The 15,410-nt window shown below is 42.1% G+C and overlaps 1 protein-coding gene across 2 annotated transcripts in view; it reads left to right on the plus strand.

Moving 5' to 3' along the window:
- The window catches only part of ATAD5 (ATPase family AAA domain containing 5), a 62,452-nt gene that overhangs the window by 5,781 nt on the left and 41,261 nt on the right, over positions 1–15,410 (plus strand). For both annotated transcript variants that reach the window (XM_073004839.1, XM_073004838.1), the window contains exons 4-6: positions 4,484–4,648; positions 8,369–8,495; positions 8,982–9,063. In XM_073004839.1, the coding sequence (XP_072860940.1) occupies positions 4,484–4,648; positions 8,369–8,495; positions 8,982–9,063 (374 nt within the window). The remainder of the gene's footprint in view (positions 1–4,483; positions 4,649–8,368; positions 8,496–8,981; positions 9,064–15,410) is intronic.

The raw sequence follows: 15,410 nt of genomic DNA on the forward strand, positions 1-15,410 counted from the left end.
AAATGTATTTCTCACAGTTACGGGGATTGAGAAATGCAGGATGAAGGCGTCAGCTGATGCAGTGTCTGGTGAGGCTGTCTTCTTATTTTCTTACATGGTAGAGAACAGGTAGAGAGAGGGCTTCACCCTCGTGACTGAATCACCTCCTAAAGGCCCTACCTCTTAATACCATTACATAGTGGGTTGATTCCAACATACGAATTTTCAGAGGATATATTCAGTCTGTAACACTGCCTGTAGGTCATGATTGAATTTTTCCTTTATTTCTGTAGATTAGAGACCAAAAGCAGAGTTTCTCAACCTTGCTATTATTGACATTTTGGCTGGATAACTCTTTGCTGTGGAGGGCTGTCCTGTGCATTGTAGGATGTTTAGCAGCACTCTGGCCTCTATCCATAAGATACCAGTAGCACCCAACTAACTCCTGTATAATGACAACCAAAAATGTGTCCAGACATTGCTAACTATTCCCTGGAGGGGAAAATAATCATTTCCACTTGAAAAACTACAGCTTTAAAGGGAGAGGTAAGATATACAAGAGTGGTTTAGTTGTTTCTGCAAAATAAGCTCCTCGTCCCCACCGTGGCAGAATTGGAGTACGTATGGGTATGTGTATTTCTTTTCTTTGCTTTTTTTTTTAATTATTTAAGTTCTAGGGTACATGTGCATAACGTGCAGGTTTGTTACATATGTATACTTGTGCCATGTTGGTGTGCTGCACCCATCAACTCGTCAGCACCCATCAACTCATCATTTACATCAGGTAAAACTCAGAATGCAATCCCTCTCCCCCTACCCCCTCCCCATAGGGGTGTGTATATTTAAAAAAAGCCACCAAGGTGACTCTGAATTAATCCTTGGGTGAAAACAACTGCTACATTTGTGTCTCCTTTGCTTCTATTTAGTAGCTATCATTTTTTGGCATCTTACCACATTCTAGGCAATGTGCTTAGTACTCACATCATTTATCTCATAAAGTAAATATTATTTAACCCTTTTTTATAGATGAAGAAACTTGCTGTTAGTTCATAGGATGAGGAAACATGTGTTTTTATTTGCGATTCTGGGAAGTGTCTTTCCTAGAGTTACACAACTATAAGCAGTTAGAAAGACGGTCTTTAGTCCCAGCACTTTGGGAGGCCGAAGCAGGCGGATCACCAGGTCAGGAGATCGAGACCATCCTGGCTAACACGGTGAAACCCCATCTCTACTGAAAATAAAAAAATTAGCCGGGCGTATTGGTAGGCCCCTGTAGTCCCAGCTACCGGGGAGGCTGAGGCAGGAGAATGGCATGAACCCGGGAGGTGGAGCTTGCAGTGAGCCGAGATTACGCCACTGACTCCAGCCTGGGTGACAAAGCGAGATTCCGTCTCAAAAAAAAAAAAAAAGAAATATGGTCCTTAGTCTTTTGGAAAACATGCAAGATTCCAGCTAATTATACCACAGCTAAAGGTTAAAAGTCTCTGTGGTGAACTCTGTCCCACATATTTTATTCTTAATTCTAGAGGACAACTTCAACTTTAATTTTTTTTAGAGATATTATGCCTTGGTTTGCCTCACGTACTACTTAAAATTGGGATTTAATGGTAAATTTTCCAGCAAGAGAAGTCTCAAATGTATCCAGATTGGGACCTTTATCCAAACTTACTTAGATCAATTATTTTATCTCATTCTCTGTCAATGAACCTCTTACCACAGGGCCCTTGTTGTTCTCTGAAGCCTTATCCAGGCTTGTGTACTAGCTCTAGGAGAAAATCTTAGTAATTTTCTGGGTGAGATTTTTCTTTTTTATTTCTTTTTTCTTTTCATTTGTTATTTCTGTAGAGACAGGGTCTTGCTATTTGGCCCAGGCTGGTCTCAAACTCCTAGCATCAAGCAATCCTCCAGCCTTGGCCTCCCACAGTGCTGGTATTACAGGCATGAGCCACTGTGACTGGCCAGATTTTTCATGTTTCTATGAGAATAAGAAACTGGTTCTCCTAACAGCTCCATATTCATAACAGCTTATTGTTTATCCTTTCAGATAATAGTTTAATAGTTAGATTTTTTCTCTCCAGACATTTTTCTCTGCTTAAATAGATACATCATCTGTTTTTTTTTTTTTTGGTTTTTGGGTTTTTTTTTTTGAGACAGAGTCTTACTCTGTTGCCTAGGCTGGAGTGCAGTGGCGTGATCTCAGCTCACTGCAAGCTCCGCCTCCCGGGTTCACGCCATTCTCTTGCCTCAGCCTCCCAAGTAGCTGGGACTACAGGCGCCGCCACCCCGCCCAGCTAATTTTTTGTATTTTTAGTAGAGATGGAGTTTCATCATGGTCTCAATCTCCTGACCTCCTTATCCACCCACCTCAGCCTCCCAAAGTGCTGGGATTACAGGTGTGAGCCACCACGCCTGGCCGATATATCATCTTTTTTTAAAGGGATCACATAATGTAAACTGTTCTGCCTCTTTCTGTGTGTGTATGCTCAATTCCAACATAAAAACTTGTTGAACTCAATATGGAAAGCACATTCTCTGGAAGATAATATTTAAATGCACATGGTCACATTGTATACCAATGGCAGTGCTAGGCCCAAAGGTCAGACTTTATTCTTACCTAATGCTCTTTTTCCATATCATAATACCTTTTCAACCTTGTTCCAAAGGATTCAGCCTGAAATACTCTTTGTACTCTAAACTACTATGTTGTATTTTTTGTTTGTTATTTTTTGAGATAGTCTTACTCTGTTGCCCAGGGCTGGAGTGCAGTGCCATAATCATGGCTCACTGCAACCTCAACTCCCCAGGTGTAATCCAGTCTCTCACCTCAGACTCCCAAGTAGCTGGGACTACAGGCATCATGCCTGGCTAATTCTTAAATTTTTCATAGAGACGGAGTCTTGCTATATTGCCCAGGCTTGTCCTGAACTCCTGGGCTTAAGTGATTTTCTCACCTGGGCCTCCCAAAGTGTTGGGATTATAGGCATGAGCCACTGCACCTGGCCTTATGTTGTATTTTTTATGTAATAGATCTTCTTGGTCTATCTGTCTCTGTTTCTCTATATATAGGTATGTGTGATGTATATACATAATGATAGACACAGTAATAAAGTATACTGTATAATTGCGCTGTACCTGTTTGTACTCTTTCTTTTTTTTTTTGAGACGAAGTGTCACTCTGTTCCCCAGACTAGAGTGCAGTGGCGCGATCTCTGTCCCGGGATCTCTGTCCCGGGATCTCTGTCCCGGGTTCATGCCATTCTCTTGCCTCAGGCTCCCGAGTGGCTGGGACTACAGACGCCCTGCCACCATGCTCAGCTAATTTTTTGTCTTTTTTAATAGAGACAGGGTTTAACCATGTCAGCCAGGATGGTCTCCATCTCCTGACCTCGTGATCCGTCTGCCTTGGCCTCCCAAAGTGTTGGGATTACGGGCATGGGCCACCGAGCCCAGCCATCTCCTTTTTTTTTTTTTTTCAAATGAGACGGAGTTTCCCACTTGTTGCCCAGGCTGGAGTGCTGTGGTACGATTTCGGCTCACTACAACCTCCACTTCCCAGGTTCAAGCAATTTTCCTGCCTCAGCCTCCCAAGTCATTGGAATTACAGAGGCCCACCACCAAGCCCAGCTAATTTTTGTTATTTTTAGTAGAGATGGGGGTTTCACCATGTTGGCCCAGGGTGGTCTCAAACTCCTGACCTCAGGTGATCCACCCACCTTGGCCTCCCAAAGTGCTGCGATTAGAGGCGTGAGCCATTGTGCCCGGCCTCTTTCTTCTTTATCACATATAAGAAGCTTGAGGCTGGGTGTGGAGGCTCACGCCTGTAATCCCAGCACTTTGGGAGGCTGAGGCAGGCAGATCACCTGAGGTCAGGAGTTTGAGACCAGCCTGGCCAACATGGCGAAACTCCATCTCTACTAAAAATGCAAAAATTAGCTGAGTGTGGTGGTGTGCACCTGTAGTCTCAGCTACTTGGGAGGCTAAGGCAGGAGAATCGCTTGAACCCGGGAAGTAGAAGTTGCGCTGAGCTGAGATCATGCCAGTGCACTCTAGCCTTGGCGGCAGAGCTAGATTCCGTTAAAACAAAACAAAACAAAACAAAACAAAAACCGAAAAAAAAGCCTTGAGGCCAAGGTCTGTGTATTATAATACTATTTTCTTTATGGTCTGCAGCCTAGAACCATGCATATAATAGGCTGGGTAACTGTTCAGATTTGGAAAGTACTTTGCCTGAATTTGGTGACTAAAATTAAAAAATAGATTGCCAAGTCTATACTGCAGACATCCTCTTGGGTGTTTTACTCACATGTAAATATATTTACCTGGATAATTTCAAGTAAGAAATAAAGGTAAACTAATAATAACTAGACACATTTCAATTTAAGGTCCCTGGTAAGATTTGAATAACCATTTGTTGATTATTTAATGTGATTTGCGATTGTATTTTTTTCTATTATTAAATATATTTTCCTGTGATGTAAATTAATATTTCAATTTTTTTGTCTAGGCAAGCAATGCTTCAAAAAACATATCAAAAGCAAAACAGTTGATTGAGAAAGCAAAAGCTTTACACATCAGTAGGTCAAAGGTGACTGAAGACATAGTGATACCCTTAAGGCGCTCCTCTAGACATCAGACACTTCCTGAAAGGAAGAAATTGTCAGAAACGGGAGTAAGTATTATAAATATCTGTTGGTATAAATTCTCTCCTATTTTGCTGTTTGGAGTGGGAGAAGGAAACTGTTTGTGTGATAGCTTGAAGTGGTAGAGACACTATCATTTTCAGTTTTACTTTAAAAGCCTTCTGCATTTTTTGTCTGCAGAATACAGTTTGAATCCTTCTTAAGTCACTCAAGATCTTTCATAGGCTCAGCTACCTCTTCGCTTTGTTTTTTTTTGAGATGGAGTTTCGCTCTTGTTGCCCAGGCGAGAGTGCAATGGCTGGATCTCAGCTCACTGCAAGTTCTGCCTCCTGGGTTCAAGCGATTCTCCTGCCTCAGCCTCCCGAGTAGCTGAGATTACAGGTGTGTACCACCAGGCCCAGCCAGTTTTGTATTTTTGGTAGAGACACGGTTTTACGATGATTGGCCAAGCTGGTTTCAAACTCCTGACCTCAGTTGATCCACCTGCCTTGGCCTACCAGAGTGCCGGCCCTCTTCCCTTTCTTCAAAACAACTCTTTGCTCTAGTCACACAGAATTGTTCATTTCTCCCTCAATGGTGCAGTTTTCACGGTATTCGTTTTATTGTTATCAGCTTGAAATATACATTTCAGGTACTCTCTTCTATGTGAGGCATTCCTACTTAAACTTTGAGATCCTGCTAATTGCCAGTACCTCCTCTTTTTAAAAAAATAGTTTAATTGAGCTATAATTCATGTACATGCATTTCACCATTTAAAGTGTACAATTCAGTGACACTTGTATAGTGACAGAGTTGGGCATCCATTACCGTAGTCAATTTTAGAACATTTTCGAATTTCCCCAAAAAGAGATTCTTTTCTTCTTGTCACCCCCCAATCCCCTCATTCCACCAGCCACAACTAACTACAGATCTGCTTCTGTCTCTGTAGATTTGCCTGTTCTGGACATTTCATATAAATGATATCATATAGCACGTGTTTTTTTGTGTCTGGCTTCTATTACTTAGGATGTGTTTTCAAGATTTATGTTGTAGCCTCAGTATCTCTTTTCTTTCTGTTGCCAAATATCCCATTCATCACCTGATGGACATTTGGGTTGTTTTCCCTTTTTGGCTATTCTGAACATTTTACCACTTTCTCTTCAAAGCTGTGCTTGTATTTGAGAATCTTCTGGTTGAATATATAAAAAGAAAAAACAAAACAAAAAAATAAAATAATGGGCCGGGTACAGTGGCTCACGCCTGCAATCCCAGCACTTGAGTGGCCAAGGCGGAAGGATTACAAGGTCAGGAGTCTGAGACCAGCCTGACCAACATGGTGAAACCCCGTCTCTACTAAAAATACAAACGTTAGCCGGGCGTGATGGCGTGAGCCTGTAATCCCAGCTACTCAGGAGTCTGAGTCAGGAGAATCACTTGAACCCGGGAGGCAGAGGTTACAGTGAGCCTAGATTGTGCCACTGCACTCCAGCCTAGGCGACAGAGCAAGACTCTCAAAGAAAAATTAAAAATTAGCTGGGTATGGTGGCTCACGCCTATAATCCCAGCACTTTGGGAGGCTGAGGCGGGTGTATCACAAGGTCAGGAGTTCGAGACCAGCCTGGCCAATACACTGAAATCCCATCTCTACTAAAAATACAAAAATTAGCTGGGTGTGTTGGCAGGCACTTGTACGCCTGTAGTCCCAGCTACTCTGGAGGCTGAGGCGGGAGAACCACTTGAACCTGGGAAGCGGAGGTTGCAGTGAGTGGAGACCACACCATTGCATTCTAGCCTGGGTGACAAAGTGAGACTCTGTCTCAAAAGAATAAATAAATAAAAATAAATAATGAAAATAATGAAAGCTGTGCTTGCTGATGCCTTCAAGACAAATAGTTTCTTTCCTGATCTGTACTTTTGTATTTTTTTGTATGTTGATGGTACACTCACCATGCTGTATTATAACTAGTTAAACTATCTGCCCATGGACTAGCTCTCCCTCTCTTCCCTACATTCAGATGTAACATTTGATGCCAATTCTTGAGTTTTGTCTGTGTATTCCTAATTTCTTCTATGTTGCCTCACACATGGTAAGTGCCGGTAAATCTATGCTGATGACAGGAAAATAATAGACTTCATTCTAATGTATTTCTAGGATGTACAGTTCCAACAGGGCTATAACCAGACTTTTTATAGCTTGGTCATATTGACTGTTTTATTTGGAATACAGTCTATTAGTTGCTTTATAAAAAATTTCTGCATATGAATACCAGGTCATATGTTAGTTGCTTTTTTTTTTTTTTTTAAGGTGGAGTTTTGTTCTTGTTGCTCAGGCTAGAGTTAATGGCGCGATCTCGGCTCACTGCAACCTCTGCCTCCTGGGTTCAAGTGATTCTCCTGCCTCAGCCTCCCGAGTAGCTGGGATTACAGGCATGTGCTGTCATGCCCGGCTAATTTTCTATTTTTAGTAGAGACGAGGTTTCTCCATGTTTCTCAGGCTGGTCTTGAACTCCCGACCTGAGGTGATCTGCCCGCCTTGGCCTCCCAAAGTGCTGGAATTGCAGGCATGTGCCACCATACCCAGCCTTAGTTGCTTTTTCAAAAAAGAAAGCCTTGTTGGGCCTGGCGGCTCACACCTGTAATCCCAGCACTTTGGGAGGCCAAGGTGGGAGGATTGCCAGAGTCCAGGAGTTCGAGACCAGCCTGGTCAACATAGGGATACAATATTTTGTATTGCTATCAGCATACAATATTTTGTATTGCTTTACAAAATATACAAAAATTAGCCAGGCTAGTGGTGTACGCCTGTAATCCTGGCTTCTTGGGTGGATGAGGTGGGAGAATGGCTTGAGGTCAGGAGGTTGAGGCTGCAGTGAGCCATGATCATGTTACTGCACTCTACCCTGGGTGGCAGAGTGAGACCCTGTCTCAATTTAAAAAAAAACATGAGTCACACCTGTAATCCCAGCGCTTTGGGAGGCTGAGGCTGGCGGATCATGAGATGAGGAGATGGAGACCATCTTGGCTAACACAGTGAAACCCCATCTCTACTAAAAATACAAAAAATTAGCGAGGCGTGGTGGTGAGTGCCTGTCATCCCAGCTACTCGGAAGGCTGAGGCAGGAGAATGGCGTGAACCCGGGAGGCAGAGCTTGCAGTGAGCTGAGATCTCGCCACTACACTCCAGCCTGGGCGACAGAGCGAGACTCTATCTCAAAAAGAAAACAAAAAACAAACATGAGGCCAGGCCAGTGGCTCACTCCTGTAATCCCAGCACTTTGGGAGGCCAAGGTGGACGGATCACCTGAGGTCAGGAGTTTGAGTCCAGCCTGGCCAACATGGCGAAACCCCATCTCTACTAAAAATACAAAAATTAGCTGGGTGTGGTGGCGCGCACCTCTCATCCCAGCTACTCGGGAGGCTGAGGCAGGAGAATCGCTTGAACCTGGGAGGCAGAGGTTGCAGTGAGCCAAGATTGCGCCACTGCACTCCAGCCTGGGCAACAGAGACTCCAACTCAAAAGAAAAAGAATAAAAATAAAAAAGAAAGCCTATGGTCATAATAAACGCACCCTGATATCATATAAGCTTGTATGATGTAAGCATGGACTCCTGCTATTCTATCATGTGTTTTCTGTTTCAATCAGATAATATCTGATGGGAGGTGTATGGAGCTGCTAATTATGTTTTCTATGATTTCTATCACTGTGATTCTTTTGAAATTTCAATGATATTATATGATTTAATTACATTTTTCCTCCTATTTTGTCTTAGGATTCTGTTATAATAATAGATTCAAGTCCTACTGCTTTAAAGCATCCAGAGAAAAATCAGAAGAAACTTCAGTGTTTGAATGATGTGCTAGGAAAGAAACTTAACACATCCACTAAAAATGTACCTGGTAATCAGATTTAATAACATTTATGATGTTTATGATGTATATTAGAATGTTTTAGGGTTTTTGTTTTGTTTTTGTGTTTTGGGGTATTATTCTGAATGTGCTGATGATTGAAATTTAGTATCTTATATAAAATTTTAACTGTATTATATTTCTATTTTAGTAAGTAAAGTTATGATATAGTGAAGAGTTTTTCTTTTTCTTTTTTTTTTTTTTTTTTGGTGACAGAGTCTTGCTCTACTAAAAGGCAAAAAATCAGCCGGGTGTGGTGGTGCGTACTTGTAGTTCCAGCTACTCAGGAGGCTGAGGCACGAGAATTGCTTGAGCCCTGGAGGCGGAGGTTGCAGAGAGCCAAGATCGTGGCACTGCACTCCAGCTTGGGTTACAGAGTGAGACTCCTTCTCAAAAAAAAAAAAAAAAAAAAAAAAAAAGTAACTGAAGGTGGAGATGGTAAACATTGATACTAACCTAAGTGTTTATTTTTCTAAGGAAAAATGAAAGTCGCTCCTTTATTTCTTGCCAGAAAAGCACAAAAAGCAGCTGATCCTGTCCCTGGTTTTGATGAAAACAGGTCAGTCCAATACAAATTTTTAAATGCCAAAATATTTTATGGAATGTATTTGTATTGATTCGTTTACTTTGATGAGAAGGCATGTGAATTATTTGAAACTCTAGTAAGTCCAGTTTCAAAGTTGAAAATATTGACAACACTGCCACTGCTATTTGAATGTCTTGTTTTTTTGCAAATGCTTTGGCCATCGCTAGGCAAAACAGAATAATAAGCAAACCAAAAACACAAAAAGCTGATAATGAATTTTATTCAGTAAATATTTAAATACCTACTAGTATGTACCAGGCACTGTTTTTGGTCTCAGAGATATTATGGGGATAAGACAGGACATATTCCCTGTCCTCATGTGGCTTAAGTGGAGATGGAAGATAGTCTATGATTAAACATTCATTGGGCCAACAAAAGAAAAATTGCAGTTGTTCTAAGGAGAGGTATAATTCGTATTGAGGAGGTTTGGTCTGGTTAAAGAAGGCTTCACTGAGGAAATGACGTCTGAACTGAAATCTGAAGGATGAGCAGGAGTTCATCAGGAGGAGGAACTGTGTTTCAGCCAGAGAGAATGGTCTGTGTAAAGTCCCTGTAGCTGGAAGGCGCTTGCTAAATACCAAAAACTGATAGAATGCTAGTGTGACTGGAGCACAGAGAGCAAGGGTGAGAGGTGGGTGCTAGCCAACATAGGACCTTGGAGACCTTGTTAAGGGATTTTATCATTATGTTAAGAGCAAATAAGAAGCAGCCAAAGGGTTTTAAACATAAATATGGACATAAACAGATTTGGATTTTAGAAGTTTAATCAGCCTGCTGGATAAAGAATGGAATGGAAGAGGGGTTAGAGTGCATGTAGGAGTCCAGGTATTGTGAGATGATGGAGATAAGGAATAGGTTGTTGGGGATGACATGCAAAAAGATTTTTGGAGATGAATTAAAAATCTCTTGATGATTAATGAGATTTGTGGGGGTGAGGGTATGGGAGAGGAAGGTATATAGGATGACATGTAAGTTCTAGTTTATGTGCCTGGGTGGCATGATGGAAGATCAGGTCTAGGAGCAATGTGGGTTCAGATTATCTTTGTTTTCTGTTTCAGTTTTACTGAGGTATAATTATATATTGTTAAGCACACACATCTTTTTTTTTTTTTTTTTGAGACGGAGTCTCACTCTGTCGCCCAGGCTGGAGTGCAGTGGCGCGATCTCCGCTCACTGCAAGCTCTGCCACCTCCCGGGTTCACGCCATTGTCCTGCCTCAGCCTCCCTAGAAGCTGGGACTACAGGAGCCCGCCACCACGCCCGGCTAATTTTTTTGTATTTTTAGTAGAGATGGAGTTTCACCGTGTTTGCCAGGATGGTCTCAATCTCCTGACCCCGTGATCTGCCCGCCTCGGCCTCCCAAAGTGCTGGGATTACAGGCGTGAGCCACCATGCCCAGCACACGCATCTTAAGTATGCAGTTTTGACAAGTGCATCTCATCAAGAAATAATCTTCCTTTTAACTCAGAAAGATTTTATGTCCTCTTTCCTATTATCTCCACCACCACCATCACCACAAGATTACCAAAATTTTCTGATTTCTATTTTCATCAATTAGTTTGATTTCTATTACCATAGATTAATTTTGTCTATTCTAGAACATCAGATAAACTTCATGTGTATATTCTTTTGTGTCTGGCTGCTTTTGCGTAGTATACACACCCACAAACACGTGCACACATACATGTTTTTAAATCAACTTCATTCAGATATATTGTCCATATAATAATATGTGCCCATTTTAAGTAAACACTTTGAGTCTTTTGTTTTGTTTTGTTTTGTTTTGAGACGGAGTCTCACTCTGTTGCCGGGCTGGAGTGCAGTGGCGCAATCTCGGCTCACTGCAACCTCTGCCTCCCAGGTTCAAGCAATTCTCCTGCCTTAGCCTCCCGAGTAGCTGGGACTATAGGCGCACACCACCACGCCAAGCTAATTTTTGTATTTTTAGTAGTGACGGGGTTTCACCATGTTGGCCAGGATGATCTTGATCTCTTGACCTTGTGATCCGCCTGCCTCGGCCTCCCAAAGTGCTGGGATTATAGGTGTGAGCCACTGCGCCCGGCCAACAGTTCGAGTTTTATTTTCTATTCTTTTTTTTTTTTTGGACGGAGTTTTGCTCTTATCACCCAGGCTAGAGTGCAATGGTGTAATCTCGGCTCACCCCAACCTCCACCTCCCAAGTTCAAGCGATTCTCCTGCCTCAGCCTCCTGAGTAACTGGGATTACAGGCATGCGCCACCATTCCTGGCTAATTTTGTATTTTTAGTAGAGATGGTGTTTCTCCATGTTGGTCAGGCTGGTCTTGAACTCTCGACCTCGGGTGATCTGCCTGCCTCGGCCTCCCAAAGTGCTGGAATTACAGGCATGAGCCACTGTGCCCAGCCCACAGTTTGAGTTTTAACAAATGTGCATATCTGTAATTACCACCACAATACAAATATAGAACATTTTCATCACTCTCAAAAAAATCTTCTTGTGCCTCATGGCAGTTAATTTCTGCTGCCCAATCCCATGTAATCTCTTATCTGCTTTCTGTTGATATAGACTAGTTTGCCTTTTCTTTTGTTTGTTTTTTTTTTTTACATGGTTTGAAAACATATTTTAAATGGGCATATATAAAAACTGTATAATATTTTGTTAAAGAAAAAGTGACAAATTGAAATGGAATACATAGCATCCAGAAGTTAAACACTATTTTAATTGTGCCTAAGACAGGGCAGAAATAAAATGATAGGGAAAAGTAGCACTTGTCAGGTATTTATTTTGGTATAGAGAAGAATCTGTATGTATAGACACTTGTAGAATGTATAGCAATGGAAAGAGAAACAGAATGTAAGAAAACTAACATACATGAGTATATTTAAATGACTTAAAATGGATATAAATATGTTAGATGAAACTAATTCCATTTGATACATTCACAAAGAAGATGAATATGGTGAGGAAATCTTAAATCATTTTATAGAAAATGTGCTTCCTCTTAGAATTAAAATATTAAAACATTCTTAAAGATAAAGGTAATAAAATCAAATTCTTTTTTTTTCCCAATTATAATTTGCCTTTTCTAGACTCTCGTATAAATGAAATCCTGCAGTAGGTATACTTTTTTCTCTACCTTCTTTCTGGCAAGGTAGCATATCAGTTGTCTGTTTTTTTTATTGTTCAATAGTACTCATTATATGAATATGCTACCATATATATATAATATATATAGAGAGAGAGACAGAGATGGAGTCTTGCACTGTTGCCAGACTGGAGTGCAGTGGTGTGATCTTCACTCACTGTAACCTCTACTTCCTGGGTTCAAGCGATTCTCCTGCCTCAGCCTACCAAGTAGCTGGGATTACAGGCATCTGCCACCACGCCCAGCTAATTTTTTGTATTTTTAGTAGAAACAGGGTTTCACTATGTTGGCCCAGCTGGTCTTGAACTCCTGACCTCGTGATCCGCCTGCCTCGGCTTCCCAAAGTGCTGAGATTACAGGTGTGAGCCACTGCACCTGGCCTGCTGCAATATTTTTTATTCTTTATTAATGGGCATTTGGGTTATTTCCAGTATTTGGCTATTATTAAATAGACTGCTATGAACATTCTTTTTTTTTTTTTTTTTTTTTGAGACGGAGTCTCGCTCTGTCGCCCAGGCTAGAGTGCAGTGGCCGGATCTCAGCTCACTGCAAGCTCCGCCTCCCGGGTTTACGCCATTCTCCTGCCTCAGCCTCCCGAATAGCTGGGACTACAGGCGCCCGCCACCTCGCCCGGCTAGTTTTTTGTATTTTTTTAGTAGAGACGGGGTTTCACCGTGTTAGCCAGGATGGTCTCGATCTCCTGACCTCGTGATCCGCCCGCCTCGGCCTCCCAGAGTGCTGGGATTACAGGCTTGAGCCACCGTGCCCGGCCTGAACATTCTTATACACATGTATGGACAAGTGTTCTTATTTCTCTTGGGTCAATACCTACAAGTGGAATTGCTCTGTCATTAGGGAGGTCCATGTTTAACATTATAAGAACCTGGCAAACTGTTGTCCCACCTGGTTTTTCAGTTTTACAGTCCCACCAGCAATGTATAAGCATTCTAGTAGCTGCCCATCTTTGCCAACATTTGGCATTATCTGACTTTTTTTTTTTTTTTTTTGAGACAGAGTCTCACTCTGTCATCCCTAGACTGGAGTGTAGTGGTGCAATTACAGCTTACTGCAGCCGTGACCTCTCAGGCTTAGGTGATCCTCCCTCCCACCTCAGCCTCCCAAGTAGCTGGGACTACAGGCATGTGCCACCATGCCCAGCTAATCTTTTTGTTTGTTTGTTTTTTGAGACAGAGTCTCACTTTGTCACCCAAGCCAGAGTGCAGTGGCGCGATCTCGGCTCACTGCAAGCTCTGCCTCCCAGGTTCATGCCATTCTCCTGCCTCAGCCTCCTGGGTAGCTGGGACTATAGGCGCCCACCACCACGCCTGGCTAATTTTTTTGTACTTTTTTTAGTAGAGCTGGGATTTCACTGTGTTAGCCAGGATGGTCTCGATCTCCTGACCTCATGATCTGCCTATCTCGGCCTCCCAAAGTGCTGGGATTACAGGCGTGAGCCACTGCGCCCGGCAACCCAGCTAATTTTTTGTATTTTTTTTTCTTTGGTAGAGACAGGATTTTGCCATGTTGCCCAGGCTGGTCTCAAACTCTTGGATTCAGGTGATCCACCCACCTTGGCCTCCCAAAGTATTGGGATTACAGGCATAAGCCACAATGCACAGTCAATTCTATCAATTCAAAGTGTGTATTTCGGTGAGCTTTGTCAGTTGTTCACACAATGAAACCACCATAATCAAGATACCAAGTTATTTCCGTTACTTGCCTCAGACTTGTCATGCTCTTTTTATAGTCCATTCTCTAAGTGTACCCAACCCAGGCAAACGCCAGTCTCTTTTCTCTTTTCTTTATACTAATCTATATTTTCTAGAATTTTATATTAGTGAAATCATATAGCATATGCTCTTTTGTGTCTGGCTTCTTGTAGTTGGCACGATGATTTTGAGATTTATTCATGTTGTCAAATATATCATTAGTTTTCTTTTTCTTTTCTTTCTTTTTTTTTTTTTTTTGATACCAAGTCTCACTCTGTCGCCCAGGCTGGAGTACAGCGGCATGATCTTGGCTCAGTGCAATCTCCGCCTTCTGGGTTCAAGTGATTCCTGTGCATTAGCCTCCTGGCTAGCTGGGATTACAGGTGCCTGCCACCATGCTTGGCTAATTTTTGTATTTTTAGTGGAGACGGGGTTTCACCATGTTGACCAGACTGGTCTCGAATTCCTGACCTCCAGTGATCTGCCTGCCTCGGCCTCCCAAAGTGCTGGGATTACAGGTGTGAACCGCCGTGCCTGGCTATGTTTTTGCTCAGTAGTATTCATTGTATGGATATACCACAAAGAACCTAGAATAGATAAGATAATCTTGAAAAAGAAGAAAAATTTGAAGGCCTCTACACTACCTGATTTCAAGACATTGAACAAACCTACAGTAATAGAAGTGTGTTGTATTGGTATAAAAACAGAAAAATACCAGCCTGAGCAGCATTGTGGGACTCCATCTCTATTAAAAAAAAAAAAAAAAAACTAGCCAGGCATGGTGGTGTATGCCTATAGGCCGAGCTACTTGGGAGACTGAGACAGGAGGAGCACATGAGCCTGGGAGGTCATGGCTGCAGTGAGCTGTTATCACGCCACTGCACTCCAGCTTGGGTAACAGAGCTAGACCCGGTTGTTAAAAAAAAAAAATTTTTTTTTTGCTCTTCTTCAAAATTTGAAAATATATAATAAATTTTTGTTTTATTAGCACTGTAGAGCACTTGAAGTTATTCCTCCTATCTAACTATACTTTTATATCTGTTAACCAACCTCTGGCTATGTCTCCCTCTCCCCTCCCCTCTCCTACCTCTATTAGCCACTATTCTACTCTCTACTTCTATGAGATTTCTTTTTCTTTTCTTTCTTTCTTTTTTTTTTTTTTTTGAGACAGCAACTTGCTCTGTTGCCTAGGCTGGAATGCAGTGGTGCGCTCACAGTTCACTGCAGCCTCGACCTCCTGGGTTCAAGTGATCCTTCCATCTTAGCCTCCCAAATAGCTGGAACCACAGATGTGCACCACCGTGTCCAGCTAATTGTTTTTTTGGTAGACACAAGTTGTTGCTATGTTACCCAGGCTAAGGGTAACTCTTTTAGCTTCCACACAGGAGTGAGAATATGGGGTATTTATCTTTCTGTGTTCAGCTTATTTCACTTATCATAACATCCTCCATGCTCTAAGACATCTCTTGCTAGAGGTCCTGGATAGT

Source organism: Chlorocebus sabaeus, chromosome 16 (assembly GCF_047675955.1).
Source record: "Chlorocebus sabaeus isolate Y175 chromosome 16, mChlSab1.0.hap1, whole genome shotgun sequence".
In the NCBI taxonomy this organism is placed as follows: domain Eukaryota; kingdom Metazoa; phylum Chordata; class Mammalia; order Primates; family Cercopithecidae; genus Chlorocebus; species Chlorocebus sabaeus.